The sequence below is a fragment of the Musca vetustissima genome, unplaced genomic scaffold (genome assembly GCF_032173495.1).
Source record: "Musca vetustissima isolate MV318-11 ecotype Yass unplaced genomic scaffold, APGP_CSIRO_Mvet_v1 utg28528, whole genome shotgun sequence".
NCBI lineage: Eukaryota > Metazoa > Arthropoda > Insecta > Diptera > Muscidae > Musca > Musca vetustissima.
In genome coordinates, this window is record NW_026882033.1 from 307,987 (window position 1) to 331,373 (window position 23,387).

The 23,387-nt window shown below is 31.7% G+C and overlaps 2 protein-coding genes across 4 annotated transcripts in view; one reads left to right on the forward strand and one right to left on the reverse strand.

Moving 5' to 3' along the window:
- The window catches only part of LOC133328155 (transcription factor GAGA), a 198,834-nt gene extending 193,932 nt beyond the window's left edge, over positions 1-4,902 (forward strand). The window contains exons 3-10 of one of the 3 annotated variants that reach the window (XM_061536711.1): positions 501-1,337; positions 1,470-1,608; positions 1,879-2,361; positions 2,441-2,557; positions 2,612-3,001; positions 3,182-3,284; positions 3,366-3,546; positions 4,450-4,902. In XM_061536711.1, the coding sequence (XP_061392695.1) occupies positions 501-1,337; positions 1,470-1,608; positions 1,879-2,361; positions 2,441-2,557; positions 2,612-3,001; positions 3,182-3,284; positions 3,366-3,546; positions 4,450-4,788 (2,589 nt within the window). In that variant the 3' untranslated portion in view covers positions 4,789-4,902. Of the gene's footprint in view, positions 1-500; positions 1,338-1,469; positions 1,609-1,878; positions 2,362-2,440; positions 3,002-3,181; positions 3,285-3,365; positions 3,547-4,449 lie in introns of all 3 variants that reach the window. The other 2 variants (XM_061536710.1, XM_061536712.1) reach the window with 2 other exon arrangements.
- The window catches only part of LOC133328156 (calcium release-activated calcium channel protein 1), a 98,178-nt gene extending 75,383 nt beyond the window's left edge, over positions 1-22,795 (reverse strand). The window contains exons 1-3 of the mRNA XM_061536714.1: positions 22,665-22,795; positions 22,395-22,541; positions 13,726-14,268 (exon numbers count right to left, since the gene is read on the reverse strand). Of these exons, the coding sequence (XP_061392698.1) occupies positions 13,726-14,268; positions 22,395-22,517 (666 nt within the window). The 5' untranslated portion in view covers positions 22,518-22,541; positions 22,665-22,795. The remainder of the gene's footprint in view (positions 1-13,725; positions 14,269-22,394; positions 22,542-22,664) is intronic.
- Positions 22,796-23,387: the final 592 nt, after the last annotated feature.

Below are 23,387 nucleotides of genomic sequence, written 5' to 3' on the forward strand. Positions count from 1 at the left end.
TACAATTAATTAAATATTTAATAAAAATATATATTTATTATTACAATTATTTAAATATTTAATAAAAATATACATTTATTACATTAGAGTATAAAGCAGCTATATTACATTCTCGTTACGTTGCGTCGTCCACTAACTACAACACATACTTCCACAAAAACAACCATTCACAATGGCGCAGGGAACAGGTGATCTTTTCATTTGCAATTGAATATCATTCTAAAGGGAAAACATTATTTTTATTTATTTAAAATAATTAATAACATTTTATACAACAAAAAGTAAAAATATTACACGTGGTTAATTAAACTCCGTTACGACTCTCACTAATTACGGCGTCATTGACAACAGAATAAGGTGGAACAGGTGATCTTGGCAATGACACTTGCAGCGCTACTTTTAGCGCGTAAATTAATTTTACAATTTCTTATTGAATTGTGTAAATAATCAAATATATATAACAAATATCTAATAATTTACATTTGTTCTTCTCTTTACAGGGTCTCTTGCGTACTGCTGAGCAATTAAAAATCAAAGGTCTCTGTGAAACCGCCGAAAATGCTGATGATCTAAATGATGCTGCCACAGCAACTATAACCGTTTCGGAGAATATACAACAAGCCGTAGTTGGTAATATTGTCAATGCTACGGTAGTACCGGGACAATCCTCACCACCCATACCCCAGCAACATCATCACCAACAACAACAGCAGCAACAACAACAGCAGCAGCAACAACAGTTAGCCAATACCGCTGTACTCACACAAGCTGTCAGTCCCAATAGTGCACAACAATTGGCCGCTGCCGGACAATTGGTAACCTCTACACCCATATCATCGCAACAATTAAGCGGTGGTCGTAAATCTAGAGTACGCAAACGTTCAAAATCACCGGATATAATATTGGGACATCACGAACAACAGACCCAACAACAGCAGCAACAACAAAATCAGCAACATCCTCAAGCTATATTAATACAAAATCAAAATCAAGCGGCTATTGTAAGTCTACAGCAGACATCATCTGGAAATTATATACCCGTATCCGGTGTACAAACAGTTACAACTAGTGTAGCAGGCGGTGGACAGCAACAACAACAGGAGGGTGGCTCGGCGATAAACACAGGCGAAGATTCAGATTCGGAAAAGCCAACATTACAAAAAATTTGTAAAACTGAAGCATCATCGGCTTCGCCAGCATCTGCATCTTCGGCATCAGCATCGAATAATGCTGGTGGTGTAACTACCGTAACGGCACCGGGAACAGCAATTGTAACACAAATTGTAGTAGCTAGAGACGGAAAAGATAAAAATATGACTAGTTTAGGCATGGGAATGGTAAGTGGCCGTCAAATAATGTGTATAGCAAGACATACAACAACAATAAAAAAATGGGTGATAAGCTATACGCATCATTTCTGTTCCAGTCAGAATATGATTTAACGATTTTTTTCTTGTTTTGTTTTCTAGAATGGTGGCATTCTAGGAGTACCAATGGGCTTCTTAGATTTTGCCCCAGAACCACCGGCACCATCAGCGACGCCAGTTACGGTTACAGAACACGTAGACTTGTCATGTAACCCCAGTACGGATACCAGAGATTTATCAAGTGAGTATATTTTTGTATTTATATTGCTTAATATAGTTTTAGTAACGTATTGAAATCTAAAACATAAGTTCATATTAGTTTCAAAAATTAAAAAAAAAAAAATATCATCAGAACATATCCATTTTGGGCCCCATTTTAAATTCCTAATTGCATTTCAGTCACAAATGCACGAATTTAGATCAGTATTCTATATAGCTTCATATCATAGATATTTCCCAAAAATCAGTAAAACTTATTTTGCTACAAATTCTTTTCTTACCCATTTTTTAGACCCATCCGAACCGCTCGATATCGACAATCATTTGGCCCAACACATGATACAACGGCTCGATCAATCTCCAATGCACTCGATGCACCATCAAACCGGTGATGAATCAAATTCAAATCTGGTACAGCAAATTAAAAGAGAAGTCCTCGATGCCAAACAGCAGCATCAACAACAGCAGCAGCAGGTTCAACAGCAACAGGCTGCTGCTGCAGCTGCCGCCCATCATCAGGCACAACAACAACAGTTGCATGCTCAACAAATGGCAGAGGCGCAAAGTCAAAGTCATCAACAGCAGCAACAGTCGCATCAGCAACAACAACAATCACACCAGCAGCAACATCATCAACAAACCCACCAACAACAACAGCATCATCAGGACATCACGGGTGCAACAGTGATGGAGATTGATCCGAGCCAAATAAAACATGAACCGGGCATGATAATAACACCGGAAATTGTAAATATGATGACCACCGGGCATATGGGTAAGTTTAGAATTGTAGCAACATGATTTTTAATTATTTACTTATTCATATCTGTTGTTCCCTTTACTTGGTTTTACAGATATGTATAACTCTGATACAAGCGATGATTCGATGATGATTGCCAATGGCTCACCACATGATCAAAATGAACCACACTATACTAATTTAGATCAGCAGCATGGTGGAGATATGAAAGGTCAGTTTAATGGTCCCAAAACTTGGACACAAGATGATATGAATTCAGCTTTAGATGCATTGAAGAATCAAAACATGAGTCTGACGAAAGCATCCGTTACCTATGGCATCCCCTCCACTACACTATGGCAGCGAGCCCATCGCATGGGCATTGAGACACCGAAGAAGGAAGGAGGCACCAAATCATGGAATGAAGACTCGTTAAACAATGCTTTGGAAGCATTACGCTCTGGACAAATATCAGCGAATAAAGCATCGAAAGCCTTTGGCATACCTTCATCGACGCTGTATAAGATAGCTAGACGTGAGGGTATACGATTGGCTGCGCCATTCAATGCCGCACCAACAACATGGACACCTGACGATTTGGAACGGGCATTGGAGGCCATACGTGCGGGTCATACATCCGTACAGAAGGCAAGTGCTGAATTTGGTATACCAACAGGTAAGCTTTCCAGTCATTTTTTTTTTTCAATTTACATTAAGATGATTATTCATGGCAAACTTTGTGTATGGTTATTCTTGGGCTGTGAAATTGATTTTTTTTTTAATTATTTCATTTTTTATAAGAATGTATATAATTCGTTTTATTTGTATTCCTTCCTGATATGTGCAAACCCAAAAGGTACCCTCTATGGTCGTTGTAAACGTGAAGGCATCGAATTATCACGCTCCAATCCTACTCCCTGGTCGGAAGATGCTATGAATGAAGCTTTGAATTCAGTGCGGTAAGAACAGTTTATCATGTTGAATAATTTGATTACATTAAGAGAGATTTGTATTAATAAATGATTTTTTTTATTCTATAGAATTGGCCAAATGTCCATCAATCAGGCTGCTATCCATTATAATTTGCCCTATAGCTCTTTGTATGGCCGTTTTAAACGCGGTAAATATGATGTCTCCAATACAAGTGGAACTTCCATAAATAATACATCGGGCAATACATCGGGTAGCATTGAAATTATCGAACACAGTCAAGAGAATTCGGTAAGTTGTTAGACATTTTTGTGTATATACTACTTTTTTATGTGTTTTTTGTGTATTTATTTTTTGCTTTTATTGATTTTATATAGAAATGTCGTTGAATAGGATTTAGAAAATCAATGTTTAAATGAGTAATTAGAAGATGTCAATCAGGAAGAAACTGCAAAAATCTTAATAAAATTTAAGGGAAATACCAGCAAATCCAATCAAATTAACATACATCCATCCCATGGTTTGTTTTTTAAGAATATGTACTCAAACGCCACCAGCTCCAAAGATGTGATTTTTTTATGAATATTTTTTTAAGAACAACAGTTCCAAGGGCTCGGATTTTTGAAATATTTTTTTTTTCAAATGCTAACAATTACAAAGTCGGGAATTTATGTAAGAATATTTTGTTTTAATACCAACACTTCCACATGTGTGAATTTTTAAGAACATTTGTTTTAAAGACCAACATCTCCCATGTCCTTGATTTTTAATATTATTTCAAATGACGAAACAACTTCAAAAACGGTGGGCGTATATCACCGAATAACAATGGAGTCTCCGATAAAAGATAAACCTTTTATTCGGTTTTGTTAACCAAAATAGATTCCACTGAAAACCCGGAAAATGTTAAGTTACAAATTAAACGACATTTCTATACAAGATCCCTAACAAATCATTTAAAACTACTTAATTTTTAATATATTTGTTTATAACAAATGTATTTATATATGTATTTTTTATTATAATTTCATAATATGCTGCTGTGTCACACAACATCTCCATTTTGTTAATCTCATTATTATTTTTTATATCTCTATTTTTTGTTTTAACTCTTCAACACAACTACTACTACTACTACTACTCCCCCTTAATTTGAATTCAACAATTATTACAACAACACATAAATTTATCAAGTTGCCTATGTTTCAGCAACAATTCCAATATAGTCCATCACCGCATCAGCACGGTGGCAGTAGTACACCGCAACAAAGCCAAACACCACAACATCTGCAACAACACGTAGTCCATATACAGCAGCAACAACAACAGCAGCAGCAACATCATCAGCAGCAATCGCAACATGCCCAACATATCCAACAGCAACAGGATGTTGTTACCTCATCGAGTCAGCAGCAGCAAGTTCAGCACGCCAGCAATTCAGCCGCAGCGGCATCACAGCAACAACAACAACAGCAGCAACAACAACAAATTCAGCAGATCTATCATCACCACAGTACACCCGAGAGAAGTTGAGAATCACTGCAAGTGGTACCAGCAGCAGCTACAGTTGCAGCCGCTGCTGTAGCGGCTGCGGCAGCAGCAGCCAATTTAAGTATCGGCGGCGTTGGTCATCATACAACAACAACACATCATCAGCAACACCATCATAGTGCAACAAGCTCCACCTCGATGGCAGCCGCCAACAAACGCAAGAAATCATCAAAATCAAAACGTTGAATGCGTTTCGAACGTTTTTATTTTTATTGAAAATAAAAAAATAATAATTGAAGAGCAAAAGCAAAAAAACAACAACAAAAAATGTTTTTGGGACTGATTGACCTATACATAAACTACACACACACACATACAGAGATACAGATAAGGCAGAGAGACAGACAGGATAAATACAACAAACAACATTTTAATTAAAATAAATAAAAAAACTTAAAAAAAAGAATAAAACAATTTAAAACGGAGTATAAGATCAATAACATCAAGTATAAGACATTAGAATCTATAAATCCGTAAAAAAATCATTGTAAAATGGAAATATTTTTAAATTATATAAAAAAAAAAAATAATATTAGTAATATAACAACAATATAATTATTATTAATAATAATTAAATCAAATCATGAAGAATTAAAAAAACATGAAAACAAAAAACTAATGTTAAAAAACGGAAAAATAAAATCAAACAAGGTATACCAATTTATTTAGATTTAACAAAAAACAACAACCACAAAACCACAAAAATCTATTTAAATTTAGTAGATTTGTGTAAACTGAATAGACATTTCATTTTATTTCAAATAATATCACTGGCAACAAATAGAGATAGGAGGAGGTGAAATCAACAGTCCCCTCCAAATTTAGATTATCTGCTAAAATATGATTTTATTTAAATTATTTAATAAATATATTATATTCTTAGAGGATAACAGAAATATCTTGTTTGAGTAACCTCCCCTCCAGAAATTTTAAAATAAAGAATTCAAAATTTCAATATTTCTTTTTGGAAAAGGCAAAACTAATTTTTTGTGGCCACACAATTTTCATCAGGCCTAACTTTGTTATGCCTCCAAAAGAAAATTTTCTCTCTATGTTGATTTCCCAATTTTTTACTTACTTTCAACACACACACATATTTTTCTGTATAATACATGAGTTGATAATAACAGCTGGACAGGATGCGGATGTGGATATTATTTGGGTGTTTTTTACGTTTCTTTTCTCTAGTTTTAAGGTTTAAGTTTATTATTATTTTTTATTAAAATAAAGGAAAACAAAACAACTATTATTTCATAATTTAAGTATGGATTTTTATAAGAAATAGATGATGTTGATGAAGAAGAATAAAAAATATAAAAAAAAACTATTGTAATAAAAATATACAACAACAACAAACAAATAGAGTTAACAACAGCAAAGAATGATTTATTTATAAATGGAGTTTTATTATAAATGTTTTCTTCTTGCGTTTCAATCAATTAGTTTGTAATATCAATCTACCTACCTACCAATCAACCAACCAACAACAAACTCACTCAATACCTAAACACTAGACTATATATAAAGAAAGAAACACGAAAAACAACAACCACAAAACTGTTAAACAAAATATTTAATTAAAAACAAAATAAAACATAAAACAATGTTCATTATTTCTTTTTAAGAATTTCCTTTTTAATATATATTTTTTTGAATTAAAAAAAAAACTACAACAAGAAATTTTATTGTAATTATAATGGTTCCATTTAGAGCTAATTTTTGTTGACTATTTTTTTCGTTTTGAAGAGGAGGTGTTGTATTATAAAAGGAGAGGAAAAACATTTTATTTTTGAAACATTAAAAAAAAAACTCACCCAAACCCCATAAAAGGAAGAGGATTTTTATTCAATGAATTACATATATATTTATATACGAATTTTGTGAACTACATAACAACATACCCCCCCGCCCTTTTACATAATTTTGTATTTTATATAATTTTTCTTTTTCTTCTTTTTCGACTTTTAATTGGTATTGATGAAAGTAGTAGTCTTCTCGTATACCATTGTAGCATTACACTAGTTATCCTTTAAATGTAAAATCATTAATATATCTATACATAATATATATATAGAATTCAAATTTAATCTAATTTTTCTAAGTAGTGTTTTCAAGTAAGAAAATTTCTCAACTCAAACAACCAACCCTTTTATGAATAATTTAAACAAAAAAGGTACTTTTTCTTTTATTTTTTAATAAAGAGCTTTAAATTTGTTTAATTTAACAAATACATAAACTATTCTTTTATTTATTTTATTAAAATAGGAGAAAATAAATGCAATATTATGCAACTAAAAAAAGTTCTCAAAAAAAGTCGAAAAATATTTTTTGAAAAAAATCTAATTTTTCATTGTAATTAATATTCCAAATTAAATTCAATTGCCAAGACAATACTGTTCAAAAAAAAAAAAAAAATGATGACACCCTCCCTTTCAATTTTAATTACATTTTCTCCAAAGCTAGGTATTACAAATTTCTCGAAAAAGGAAGAATAGAAAATGAACCGGGGTATATACACTTTTTATTTTGAAAAAAAAATCAACAAAATATTGGTATTGTTTTTTTTCTAAAACAAAACAATCTTAAAATTCTCTCATGTTTTCCGATTCAATAGAATTTTCCCTATATTGCAATAATAATTCCCATGGGAAATTTCTAGAAGTGTAGCAGCAATTCACTCGAAATCTGCAACATCTTCGTCGGTGAAGATCTTTTTTTGTATACGACTTGTATTTTCATACACAACATGGACCATCTAGGCTCCATGTGCATTCAGTTGGACCATTCATAATCCTATTTTAGGTATGAACTCCTCAGTATTTTTTTTTTGTACCCGGAAGCACTCCGATGATTTTCAAAATAAATTTCTCCCCTTTGATAATACCGTTTGAGAATATTGAATAGGTCCAATGGGTATTTTCTTAAATTATTTTAAAACTCAATTAGATAACCCATTTATGGGATCTAATTCGTTTTACAAGAGGTACTTTTAAATGGCAATGGCAATTCAAAACATCTATGAATTTTCATCTCTATATTGTTCCCCATAACATCTCAATTATTATATTGAATTGAATATTGTCTCAAAAAATTTTCAAGAACGAAAAAATTAAAAAAAAAAAATACGGAAATTGGGAAAAATCGTTTAAGACAAATTCCAAATTTCCAGGGTTTTTTTAATTAGTGGTGTTATTTTGATAAAAATAAATTCCCAAATAAAAAACGATTGTTTTACCTGATTAATTTTTCTGAAATCCCCAAAATTGCTCTGATAATCTCTTCAATTTTTTTTTACAAAAAAATCAATTTTTACAATGTTAATTAATTGTATTTGGATATTCAATTTTTGGGATATTTCAATTAAATGGAATTTATTTTGTAAAAATAATTTTTAATAAATCATCATTTTCCACCATTATGAACCACACCAACTCTTAAAAAATAAATAATCACAATTTCTCAAAGAATTCTTTTAATTTTAGAATTTCAAAATTATTATTTAAAAAAAAAAAACTCAGAATTGCTCTGATGGCAATAAATCCATCATTTTCTTTACAATATTAATTATTTGTATTCCGATTTCCAAATTCTGTTATTTCAGTTTAAAAATTCAAAAAATTATCTGAATTTTGTAAAAAATATTATTTTCCATCCATTTTCCATTGTTTAGTGAAAAAACGTTTCTAAATTTGGAAATATTTAAATTGTTTTCCATCCTTTTCTAATAGACCGCCTCTACTCAAAAAAAAGAAAAAATATATATTCACAATTTCTTTAAGAATTCTTTTTATTTTAGAATTTTAAAGTACTAATTAATATTACTATTTTATAAAATGTAATATACAAAAATAAATAATCTTAAAAAACTCTCCGATCCCCCCGAAAGCAAATAAAAAAAAAACAGAAGAAAAGTAAATATATTTAAAATAACAACAAAAAAAACTCGAAAATTACAATTCAATTTAAATGTAAAAATAAATAGAATTTAATTTTAATTAACAAAAAAATAAATATTAAAAATAAATACCCAAAATCCTCCTACATTATTATTAATAAATAACTCTGTAAACTACAAACAACAAATTAACAATAATAATGTTATAATTTAATAAAAAAAATTATATTTTTTCTTTTTGAAATAAACTGTAGTATAAAATACATAATAGTAAACATTATTGATTTTAAGTAAGAAAATACATTTAAAATATTACAAAATATATATAAAATGGAAGAAAAAAAGAAATGAAACACCCTTTAAATTTTAGAAAATTAATATTAAACAAAATGAACTTTAAGGCTTAGGCGATTAAGTGAACCATTATCGTTATAAACAACAACAACAAAAACAACACACACACAAAGAACAACAACCAACCAACAACAACATTATGAAAAGAAACAGTTTAATGGATTATAAAATAATATAAAACTAAATAAAAAACAACAACATAAAATTACCGAAAAAAATTAAAAATTATTCAATAAAAATAATTATTAAATATAATAAACTAAAAATAAAATATTTTATTGTTTGTTTTTTCTCTATGGCAGGGGGTAAAAAAGGGAATAATATAAGTTTTTATAAACATTAAAAAATGAAAAAAATTTTAATTAAATATTAGTAACTATTTTTTATACCCTCAGGATCACTAATATATTTTATAAATTATGAAAAAAAACATCATTTATGGGTCAAGCCGTCAATTTTCAATATCGTCACATGCCGTCCAAATCGACCATAATGTTTGTTTTGTATTTTAATGTTAAAAATAGTCGATTTTTAAATATATCATTTAACTCTCACATAATGTCGATTTTCTCTTATATAACATATATTTCTATATGTATTTTCAATATAGAATAAAACTTTGGAATTTCCTCTAACCATTTTTGAAAAATTTATAAAAATCGGTTAAGTAGTTGCTGAGTTATTTGCATTTAAAGTCAACGATGTTGCGAAATATACTTACTGTTCGGTTCTGTTCGCCTATTATCTTAAAATGAAAATCAACACACATTTTGTTTTGTTGATTCCCCCAATAAGATAACAACTAACTCACTTGTGCCTAAAAGTATGCTTTGAATTACAACCGCCTTTAATGAAAATTCGTCTGAATAGCGCCATCTATTGATGTGAAAAGTCCCTAAATTAAGTTTTCATTGAAGGTGTTTGTAATTCGAAGTATACTTTTAGGCGCAAGTAAGTTATTTCCTACCACCCACCTTATTTGATTGATATTTGACAAAATAAAATGTGTGATTTTTCATGTTCATGTAATAGGCGCCCAGCACCGAACAGCAAGGGATATTTTGGAACATCGTTGAATTCAAATTCAAATAACTCGGCGAAAACTTGACCGATTTTTATAAATTTTGCAAAAAATGGTTAGGGGTAATTCCAAAGATTTATTACATATTGGCAATACATATAAAAACGGATGTTATATATAACGAAAATTAGCATTATGTGAAAGTTGAAAGATATTTCAAATATCGACTGATTTTTTTTTTTTTTTTTGTTTAATTAAACAAATAGACGCTATCTTTGTTCGTTTTATTCAGGAAATTGTGCATAGCGTATTGAATTTTTTAAAGTTCGTTTTTTTTAAATTTAAAGGATTTTTAATAGATGAACTCTTATTTTTTTCTAACCTGGGATATTTTCCAGCTTCCTCATTATTAATTATAGAAATCCATTAAATTTAATTAAGTTTATATAGTTTTAAAGTTACATCCCGTATGTACTTACCCCTTCAAATAATTAAAATTCCAAAAATCATTTTTTGTTTTTGTTTTATTAAATACTATATATATTATATTGCTTATTCAGTTACTTTTTATTTGTATTTATTTTTATTTTTTAATGTTTATAATTAATATTTTCGTATATTATTATTTTTTATTTTAAATATATATAGTAGTAATAATGAATATATATTATATAAAATACATTTGACAATATCACAACTGTACATAATTTTAAATTATTATATTATATATATTATTTTTGTATCGCTCACATATTAGTAATAATTTTAATTGGCTATATATGTATCATCATCTTTATTATATTCTTTCAATGTTGGTTATAGTTCGTTTCTAACTTAAATATGTCTTTTATTTAAAGTTTTTTCTTCTCTCTACATAAAAAATAAAATAAGAAATGTGTTTAAACTGATTCGGTCTAATTTCAAAATTTTTTTTTGTTTAGATGTGAAAAAAATTATATATACTAGATTGCATATCAAAATGAATGGATTGAAATGAAAAAATGTATTTAAAAAATCATACATTGTATTAATAAGTATTGGACTTTATCGAAAAAAAAATGAATAAAAATAAATAAATTTTTCAGTACAAATTTTGAAAAATATTTTTCTAAGAAAAAAATATTTTTTTCCTATGAAAAAAAAAATCCTAAGAAAAATATATATATCCTATATAAAGATATTTTTCCTAAGGAAAAAATATAAATTATAAAAATTTCTTCTAGGCGAATAATATTTTTTTATATACAGAAAAAAATATCTCAAAAAAAAATAAAAAAGAAAAGAAAAGTCTCTAATTACTGCAATGCAAATTTTTCCTATGGAAAAAATTTTCATTCACTGAGGAATATATTTTTAGTATTCTATGTATGTATTATTATTATCACTGAATACACATTTCCTGATATTTGTGAATAAATATGTCCAAAAAAAAATGGTCTCAGTCAGTGAGGAAAAATTTATTTTCTTTAGTGGACAATTCGTTGCTTTTTTATATGAAAAAAAAAAAAAATCTGTCACTAAACACAAATTTTTACAATAAAAAAAATCCTCAGTCATTGAGAAACATTTTGATAACTATAGAAAAAATTGTACGTCACTACAGAAAAAATTCTTCTATAGAAAAAGATTCTCTATCAAGGGCAATTTTTGTTTCTATAGGAAAAAGGTCTGAATCACTAAAGCCAAATTTTTGTATATAGGAAAAAATATCTTTAACCGAGGAAAATTTTTCTATAGAAAAAAATCCTCAGAAACTGAGGAACATTTTTTTAATTTAGGAAAAATACTGAGGCCAAATTTTTGTTTATAAAAAAGTCACCAGCAATTGATTAAATCCGCAGTTGCTGTGGACAATTTTTTCTATAGAAAAAAATTCTGACAAATATAGAAAAATATCTACTTTTAAGAAGACAATTTTTAGAAAAATTTGTTTGTATAGAAAAAATGTTTTTAACTGAGGAAAATATAGAAAATATTTTTCTGAAACTAAGGATTTTTAACAGACTTTTTCTATAGAAAAATGTTCTTTGAAAAATGATTGTCCTCGCCGATATTACTTCTATAGAAAAAATGTAACTGAGGTCACTATGTCATACCGGGATTTTTTTTTAGAAAACTGGATCTGGTGGACTCAGAGATTGTCTTTGAAAAAACCTATGTAACATTGTTTTTTCGTATAGCAAAAATGTGGTCACAGTGACTGACTCCATAGAAAAAATAATTATCTCATTGACTGAGTAATAATTTTTCCCAACAAAAAATTTACCTCATTGACAGGGGTATTTTTTTTCTATATAAAAAAATTGTGTCAGTCATAGAAGTTTGTTCCAAAGAATAATCGAGATATTAGATTTAAGAGAATAATATGTCACAGGAATATTTTTAAAAATGTTTTACCAAGAAAACTCTGAACACTTTAGCGAGAATATTGAAGAATAATTTAAAGAGGTCTATCAGGGGCAAGGACGTAGACTGAGGATTTTTTCAATATAGGGAAAATACTTCCAATTCCTTATTTAATTAAAGTCCTAAGCAATTGATTAAATCCTTGGTAGCTGAGGACAATTTTTACTATAGAAAAAAATTCTGAATCGCTTAAGACAAGTATTTTTTGTTTATAGAAAGAAATCGTCTGTAGTATTGGAATTTTTTTCTAAAGAAAAATGTCTACTTTTAAGAGGACAATTTTTTCCTATAAAAATGTTTCAGCGGCATTCAGACATGCCTTTTTTTCTATAAAAAATTTGTCATCCTAAGTTAAAGATTTTTTATAAAAATTTTAGTTTAATGATTACATAAAATTTTTTTCCCTAGTAAATGAGGATTTGTTTTATAGAAAAAAATGTCCTCAAAGTTTGAGCATGTTTATGGAAAATGTTTTACTATCTAGCTGAGGATTTTTTTCCTATGGAAAGAATTATTCCCCACTGAGAATTTTTTCTAGATTATTTCTAAAGAAAAAAATTCTTAATCACTGAGAAATAAAAAACGGACATTTTTTCTATAGAAACAGATTCTGCCATACTGATTTTTTATTTGCCATTGAGGACGAAACTTTTTTTCTCACTGAGGACTTTTCCTAAATGTTCAAAAATGTTATGGAAATCCTCTTTATCCTGTTACACTCTCTCAGTTACTGTTTTTTTTTTCTATAGACAAACAATATATTCATCACTGAGAATGAAACTTTTTCTCACCGAGGACAATTTCTAAATCTTCAGTAGTTATATGGAAATCCTCTTTTTGCTGTTTATCCATTCATTTCGTATACACCTTGTGCAAAAAACACTTTCGACCTTATAATACAAAAAATTACAACTATTAACTTAATAACAAACTTATCATCGTACAGAATATTAGAAAAAAAACATTGCTGTGACAAAAAAATTAAATTATTTTAAAAAAATTAACACTAAAATTCATGAAAGGAGGAATCGTAACATTAAAAAAAAAAAGATTAGTAATTTGAAATAGTCAGCCGGTAATGAAAACATCTGTGCCTCTTATAAAATATACAAAAAAATTATATGTATCGTATATAAACTATTTGAATGTGTTTTACACATTTTTAATATACTAATAAAAAATTAAAAAAAAATAATAATAATAAAACACTTTATATAAAATAATCCCCTTCCCGATCTCACACAATATCACCCGGTGCTCCATAATTAAGACCATTATTACGATGATGTCCCGGGGCATGATGATGATCCATATGATGATCCTGTTCCATTTGTTCCTTGAGAATTTCCAATTCACGTATACCCGATACGGTTACTTCGTATTTATGCGTCACCAGTGACCGATAGAAATGTATGGCAAAGGCCAGGAAAATAACGAGTACGGGTATGAGAACAATACACGCCGACCATGCAGCCGGCTGGCTAAGATCATAGAATTTAACCCAACATAGGATGGCAATTTCGAGTAGGAAAAGTATTAGACCCAGTAGGGTTGAAAAGGCCCATGCCGTTTCGATATACCAATGCAGACGCTCATGGGGTGATTCATGCACCAGCGAGATGCTGTGCAAATTGCACACAGTCTCAATATTCGGCAGTATACAGGTGCTGATCATCAGGGCCAACATGTGGACGGCGACAAGCAGCGTGGTACAGATGGCAAAGGCGACCAGCATGCCGGCGGGTACTTGGGTATCATTGTTCAATTGGACTTCTACCATGGCAACCTGCAAGAAAAAAAAAAACAGAGATGAAGACGGATGTTAGAAAAATATTCAAATACAATGGACAGAGTAAATACAGATGGAAAGATAATGTCAAAACTAAAAGTACTTAAACAAAAAAATGAAATATTAACAAATTTTAAATATTTAAATAAAAAAATAAATGCTGAAGTTAAAAATAGGAAATAACAAAATAAACTATTTCAAAACTAAATGTATTCCACAATCTTAATACGCATAACAAATTTTAATTTTATTTTATTTTGGGATTTTTTATAAAAATTCATTCATTCTATTTGTTGGCACTGCCTGATGGCAAGAGTTCCCAAAAATAAAAATAGAACATCATGTGCTAAATGCTACGTAATTAGCAAATATTCCCTTCTATTTTATCGGAATCATTATCAAAGTAAACCTAACTAAATCGTAAGGAAATACAACTACAAGACAGATAAATTTAATCACAGGTAGCTGGTATTTGAAATTATTTTTAAACATTGCAGATGGTTGACTACAAAAACAACCTTGACAAAAAAATAATATTTTTCAGTCACTGAGGAGAGACTTTTTCTAAAGAAAATTCTTCTCTCGGAAACTGAGAATTTGTCTTTGAAAAATTATTGTTCTCGTCGATTTCTATAGAAAAAATTTAACTGAGGTAACTCTGTGATCCACGTATTTTTTTTATAGAAAATTGGATCTGGTGGACTCAGAGATTGTCTTTGAAAAATAAAATTTGACTTCTGTAACTCAGTGACTGGAATATATTATTCTCTATAGAAAAAAATTATATATATATATATATATATTGTTTTCTATAGAAAATATCTGGTGGTCTCAATGAATGACAGAATTTTTATAAATGTTTCACCAAGAAAATACTCAGAACGCTAAGAGAACATTTTGAAGAAGGAGACGATTTGTTAGAAGAAACTTTAGCGTGGGGTTTTAATGGAATTTTATAGGAGTGACCTGGGAGTGTCAACAGGCAAGGACTTTTAAAGATTTTTTAAGGATCCCGATATAGTCGAGGATCTTTTAAAGATTTTTTGTAGGGATCCATAGTCATGGATTTTCGAGACAGAGATTTTATAACCAATATTTTTAGGCGCCATAACAGGATTGGATTTTTTAACGATTTTTTCCTGGATCACCTGCACGATGAATGCGATTTTTATACCCTTCAGCACACTGTGGTACAGGGTATTATGTCTTTGTGCATATGTTTGTAACAGGCAAAAGGAATCGAGATAGATCCATGGTTCCTTTTGAGAATATGCATAGAATCACTTTCTGAGTCGATTTATGCATGTCCGTCCTTCCCTCCGTCCGTCTGTTGATGTTAAATTTTAAACAAAGTACAGGTCGCATTTATAATCCGATTTAGATGAAATTTGACACAGCTCATTAATTTGGCCCTATTGAATTTAGAACAAATCGGTTAAGATATATATTTTTGTCCGATTTTATGTAAATGGTGCACCAAAGCCCCTGTATAGGTTTCGATTTGCACGAAATTTGGTATACCCTAATGAATTAAGTCTAGAATGATGTGTGCTAAATTACATGAAAATCGGTTCAGATTTAGATATAGCTCCCATATATATTTTCGCCCGATTTTAGGCAAATGGTGCACCAAAGTCCCTGAAAATCATTTGATTTGCACGAATTTTGGCACAGTGTACTAAATTAAGTCTAGAATGATGTGTGCTAAGTTTCATGAAAATCGGTTCAGATTTAGATATAGCTCCCATATATAGTGTCGCCCGATTTTAGGTAAATGGTGCACCAAAGTCCCTGAAAATCATTTGATTTCCACGAATTTTTTGCACAGCGTACTAAATTAAGTCTAGAATAATGTGTGTCAAGTTTCGTGAAAATCGGTTCCAATTTAGATATAGCTTCCATATATAGATTCGTCCGATTTTAGGTAAATGGTGACCCAAAGACCCTATATATTGTTTGATTTGCATGAAATTTGGTATACCCTACTGAATTAAGTCTAGAATGATGTGTGCCAAATTTCATGAAAATCGGTTCAGATTTAGATATAGCTCCCATATATATTTTCGACCGATTTTAGGTAAATGATGCACCAAAGTCCCTAAAAATCATTCGATTTGCACGAATTTTGGCACAGCATACTAAATTAAGTCTAGAATGATGTGTGCCAAATTTCATGAAAATCGGTTCCAATTTAGATATAGCTTCCATATATAGATTCGTCCGATTTTAGGTAAATTGTGACCCAAAGTCCCTATATATGTTTCGATTTGCACACAATTTGTTATACCCTACTGAATTAGGTCTAGAAGGTTGTGTGCTAAGTTTCGTGGAAATCGGTTCAGATTTAGATATAGCTCCCATATATATTTTCGCCGGTTTTAGGCAAATGGCGATTTAGTTAAATGACATTTCGGCATAGCGTACCGAATTAAGTCTAGAATAATGTGTGCTAAGCTTCGTGAAAATCGGTTCAGATTTATATACACCTCTTATATATATTTTCGTCCGATTTTAAGTAAAGATCCATAGCTACGCCGATTAACGCAACGTACTGAAGTTAATATAAATTAATCTCTGCAATTTTCCTGGAAATCGGTTCAGATATAGCATAGTTTCTATGTATTCGACCTATTCATGTTAACTGTAAACCAAGTCATCAATGGATGTCTGATTGAGATTAAATATTAAACCGTGCAGCACACCAAGTAGCGTGTGTCAAAGTTTGCTTTAAATCGATTTACAAAATGTAGCAAAGGTTGCAGAATGTCATGTGTAGGGATTGATGTTAATCGGTTTAGATATAGATAAAGATCACATATTTCAGTTCGTTCAATTTCATGTCAATGTTGCTTCAAAAAGGCGACATCTGTTAGGATACATATGTAGAATATAACCAAAGTGGTGAAGGGTATCATATAGTCGGTCCAGTCCGACTATACTACTTTTCTTTACTGGTTAGATTTTAAAAAGAATAATTTATCCTGGATTTTTTAGAATATTTATAGGAGTCGATTTTTAAAAGAATATTTTTTCCTGGACTACCAACAGGCGTGGATTTTTAAATAATTTTTTTTGCGATTTTTCAAAGGATATTCCTTCCTGGATCAAGGCATGGATTTTTGAAGAATATTTTTTCTTTGTGGATTTTTTATAGAATATTTTTCCATAACCATAGGGGTGGAGATTTTAAGGGAGATTGTAAAAGAACTATCTCCTCCATAAACGTTGATTATGAAAATATTTCTACAATGTGAATATTTTTTGGCAATTTTGCATTAGACCCCTATGCAAGGATCTTTAAAGAAAATATATGCAAGGATTAACTTTGACATAAGCATGGAACTTTTTATAAGCCCTGATAATGGATTTTTAAATTATCCATTTAGAATTTTTGAAGACCTGGGTACGTCAGGAACAGACAAGTATTTTTTTAATATTTTTATATGAACCTCCATTCAAACCCACAAGCATTGAATTTGACTATTTTTACAAAGACCAACTGAACCAAAAGTGTGGATCGGAAAAATATTTTTCCAAGAACCAACTGTAACTTACTTTGGATTTCCAAGAAAAATTTTTAACAGTGTCATCAGAACCATTATAGTAGATTAGAAATGTTTTAGAAATACTATTAAATCCAAAAGCGTTAATTTCCCTATGAATATTTTTGAAGTACCATCAGATAACATTATAGTAAAAACGAATAATCTATCTAAAAATATTCATACATTTTGCTGCTTCTTTCTACTATAGAAGGTCTCAAGGGCTTCTTTTGTTGCCTATATAAGGGCCTCTATCATCTATAGAAGCGTATAAGGCATTCTATCGCATATAGAATGTCTCTAAGGGATTCTGTCGTCTATAAAAATCCTCTAAGGGCCATGGTTTTTGTCTACAAAATTCTCTTAGGGCATTCATCGTGATCATCTACAGATGACCTCAAGGTACTTATATCGCCTATGAAATACCTCTAAGAGTTACATTCCTCCAGAGAAGATCTGATATTATCTATTATAGAAAAATAAATTCCCGAACAGAGAAAACATTTTTTTTTTAATTTTCAGCAAAAACTGAATAAAAAATATTTTCTTGACTCTGAGAGAACATGATACAAAGAGCATTCGAAAACGAAACAAAAAATAAAAACAATTAATTAATTGTCAAAGAGTTCATTACCTTGAACTTTGGGCATTGCACCCTAAGAGTGCAGCTAATTTTAATTCATAATGTGGAAAATTGAAAAAAAATAAAAATAAAAAAATATATGTTTGTCGACAACGTAAGCAAAATGACGTAACTAGTGCGCGGTCTGCATAAAATACAATTTAGCATTAATTTGTCACCAAAAAATTAAAAAAAAAAACAGTAATTATAAAAAAAGTGTAAAACAATTTATGTGGCTGGCCACCCTCACAAATTGCATATAGCTCCTCTACGACAAATTTTCATTGTGAAAATTTACGTAAAGAGAGACAAATTCCCAGGGAGAGAGAGATAGGTAGATAGAGAGTAGAACAATGAATGCTGTTGAATTTTTATATTGTGTGGGGATGCATCTATCAGTTTCCTCGTGATTAAATTTTTGTCTGTCCCCTGATTTTTTTTTGTATTTTCGTAAAATTTTCATCGGTGTTTCTTCTATTCTATCCCCAGATAATTTCCTGTGTCGTTAATCTTTGTTATGTTATTGTGAAAATTTGCATCAATTGATCGGTTGTTGTTTTTTTCTGGTAATCACTTCCCATTGGTAATTACATCCGAACAGATTTTTTGCTAATGGAAAATGGGATGTAGATACAAAGTTACAGGTGAATGTGTGGGTGTTTTCATAGAAAATCTACTATAAGGGTCTTATGAAATAAATTCCAACATACGGCTCTGATGGGCATTCTGAAAATAATTAAAAAGTCTTTAAATCCTCGCTGGTGGTTCCATCCAAGAAAACTATGTAAAATTTGGTTAAGGACTCTGGTGGCTAATCCTGCTATAAAAAGAAAATATTTCGGCATCCGAACGCCTTTATATTTTTTTAAAGACCATTTTAATGATTCAATAATAGTTCTAAAAATATTTTTAAAAAATTAGAGCCAAGGGAATGAAGAAAGAAAGATTTTCTTTCTAAAAAGATCAGGCTTACGGTTCGGATGGTCTTCCTACAAAAATCCGGGCTGAGATAAAATGTTGTTAACAAAATTGACGCTTAAGGCCCTTGAGGTCCTTGTAAAAATACTGTTAAAAAAATCCAAGCCGTAGGCTTTGATGGTCCTTGTAAAAACATTGTTTAAGAAGTCCTCGCTTAAGGTCCAGATGGTCCACGCTTCAGGTTAAAATTTCTTACAAATATTCAGAAAAAAACTTTATTCAAAAATTCGGGACCTTAGGGGGTCCTTGTAAATAATATAGTTTACAAATCCAAGCGTCAGGTCCTGATGGTTAAACAAATCGAGCCTAAAATCATGATGGTTTTTATAAAAATATTGCTCAAAAATCCACACTTCAGAATATGGTTAAAAAAATCGAGCATAAGGACATGATGATTTCTGTAAAAATATTGCCTAACAATCACGCTAAAGGTCCTGATAATCCATTTAAAAATATTTTTTAATATTTAAAATATATTTAAAATATTTTGTTAAAAATTCACGATTAAGGTCCTGGTAATCCTTGTAAAATTATTTTTTAAAAAAATCCATCAAGGTCCTTGTAAAAATATTCTTAGAAAACCAACCGTCCTTATATAAATATATATATTTTTTTTTAAATTCACGCTTAAGGTTCTGATGATCCTTTTAAAAATTTTGTTTGAAAAATTCACGACTAAGGTCCTGATGATCCTTGTAAATATATATTTTTTTTTTAAATCCATACATACATAAGGCCCTAAAGGCCTTTGTAAAAATATATTTTTTTAGCTTTGCTTAAAGTCCTGATTCGTATTTTCATCTGATGGTCTTAAAAAGCCTATAGAAGTCTCTTAAATGTTTCTACGGACCTCTGTCGTCGATACAAAGTCTCTGAAAGATTATGCCATTAATAGGAGGCCTCTAAAGAATTCTATTGTCCATTAAAGATCTTAGAGAGTTGTCTTTAAAAATCATCACGATTAGGGTTCTGATTGTTCTTTCAAAAAAGTTTGATCTATAAAGGGTCCCAAAGTATTTAGAAGGTGTCGAAAGGGTCGTCGATGGAGGGTTTGGAAAGGTTTTCTATCGTGTTAAATAGTGGGGCTGGTCCTTCCAAAAAATCTTAAACGTCTATCGTATATATAAAGCGCATAAGGCCTTCAAAGTGATACTTAAAGACTATTGAAGGTATCTAAGCGTCTATAATGGACATCTGAGGGCTTATATAACCAGTAGATGACATCTAAAATCTTCCATCACTCATAGAAGGGTTCAAGGGCATTGGGTCAAGTCAAAGGATCTCAAGGGTCTTCTCTATCGTCAATATGAAAATTATGTCATTAATAGGAGGCTTCTAAAGAATTATATTGCCCATGAAAGATCATAGAGAGTTATGTTTGAAAGGCATCACGATTTGGGTTATGATAGTTCTTTCAAAAAGGTTTAGTCTATAAAGGGTCCCAAAGTATTTAGAAGGCCTCAAAAGTGTCATCGGTGGAAGGTCTCGAAAGGTCTTCTATCGTGTTACTGGTTTTTCCAAAAAATCGTAAAACGTATATAGAGTGCTTATAAGGTCTTTAGAACGACACTAAAGGTGTATTGAAGGTATTTAAGGGTCTATAAGGGGCATCTGAGGGCTTCTATAGCCTATAGATGGCCTCTAAGGCCTTCCATCACTCATAGAAAGCTTCAAGGGCATTGAGTCATCGTCAAATGTTCTCTAGGGTCTTCTGTCGTCGATATGAAGCCTTTATAGTCTACAGAATGATTCAAAGAGATTTCTTTAAAAAAATCACAAAACCTTAAACGTCCTTGAAATGTCTATTGTCTATAGAATATCCATATGGGCTCAGATCATCGTTAGAAAACCTCTAGAATGGTTCTAAAGGTCTAATGGAGATCTAAGGGTTTATGCTGTCTATAAAAGGCATCGAAGTGCTTCTATAGTCGATAGTCGGCCTCAAAGGGATTTGGTTCGTCGGTAGATGTTCTTTAAGCTATTTTGTCGATATGAGGCCTCTAGGAACTTCTATCGTCTACGGAAGACCTATGAAAGCTCTCTTTGAAAGAATCACAAAACTCCCCAACGTGTCTAAAACGTCTTTCGTCTATAAAATATACATAAAGGTTACATCCGTTCGGTAGGAGACCTCTAAAATGGTTCTCAAGGACTTCTATAGCTTATAAAAGGATTCTAGGGACACATTTCGAATATTGAATGTCACTGAAGGCTTCTATTGTAAATAAGGGTTGCAAGGGGCTCTATCGTCGTGGTCTATGGAACGCTTTCAGGGGTTCTCTCGTCTGTAAAGGTATTGTATAGCAGACATTAAAGGCCTTCGATATACAATAGAAGACAACGATATAAGACTCTTACGGTTTTCGAATAAGCCTTAAGAGTCTTTCTATAGACGATGGAGACCATTAAAAGACGATAAAAGGCCGTAGAGACCTTTCAATGAGGATAGAATCCATTATGGACCTTATAGCGATGATAGCATCCCTTAAATGCCTTCGATATACAATAGAAGACTTCAGATAACTTTAATAGTCGAAAGGCGATCTAAAGGCCTTTATAGACTGCCTTTAGGTCGCCTTTCGACTATTGAAGGTATCTGAAGTCTTCTATCTCTGCTATCATCGTTATAAGGTCAATAAGGGGTTCTATTCTAATTGAAATGTCTCTATAGCCTTTTATCGTATTTTAAGGGTCTCTATCTTCTATAGAAGGTCTCTACGGGCTTTTATTGTCGTTTAAGGGTTTCCATCGTCTATAGAAGCACTCTTAAGGCTTATTCGAGAACCGTAAGAGGCTTATATCGCTGTCAATGAGAAGTCCAACGTTTCGGTATGTGTCGCTTCATATTTTATTGAGAATATTAATTCACTTAAATGCTAGACTGCCACAGAAATCTTAGGGTATCGTATTCTATGCATTATCACTTGGGCATTGCCTATATTCGATTTTCCGTTAAGAAAACCATACAAAAATCTACTCACCATTGCAAAACCGGACAACAGGGCCGATGTCTTGCTGGACGCCTTCAGTTTGGCCCGGCTCAGTTGCAGCTTGCGCCACGACAAATAGCTGGGCGAATGCAAATCTTCACCGGACTGTGACATACTGCTGCTGGTCTGACGTCTCGGCTGGAAACGAGAAAATGGTGGAAATGAACGTAAAGAATTAAAGGGTGGTAAATTGGCTGATTGGGAGGTGGATTGCGTTTGCGGCTGAAGCGTTGTATTTAGCAGTGAAGCAGGAAAGCCTACCGATGTGAGGGCAACGGCGGCCGGTGCGACGGCAGCTAGTGCCGACGTCGGCGGTTGCGAGAGAAATCGTTTTGCACTTAGATACCGTGAACTATCACCGAAATTCGATTTGGGTGTTATAAGGCCCGAACTTGAGGCAACCGAACGAGTTTGAAAGCGTAAGGGGCGACACGAATCGCAGAGTTTATAATCGTGTGGTAGATGTGACGACGAAGAAGGAACACCACCGCTACCGGGTGGTGGTGAGCGACGTTCCGTCAAATAATGATGATGATGATTCTCAACAAATGCGGTTGTGGCCAAGGGCTGGACGGCCGCGGAAGGTGGTGTTGATATTGATCGATTGAAGTGTTGATGTGTTGAACCAGCTGTCGATGAGGCTGACAGGGTGCTGTTGTTGTTAATACCGTTTGTGGCCCGTGTGGGTCCTGCTGTTATCCGTGCAGATGTTGTTGTCGACTGGCGATTCAGAAAGCTGTTGGCTGCCGTGGATGGTATTATGGTGGCGGTTAGTGTTGTTGTTGAAGAACCTGCGGTTAAGGGTACCGTGGCATCATCACTGAACATTCGCTCATCTTCGTCGTCGTCGTCCTCCTCGTCATCTTCATCGGCATCTTCAATATCGGTATCATCGCTTTCACTGTGACTCGCCTTTGTCTTCTTCAGGCGATGAGAAGCAGTGGTGGCATGCTTCTGTGGTGATTTCCGTCTTCGACGTTCGCC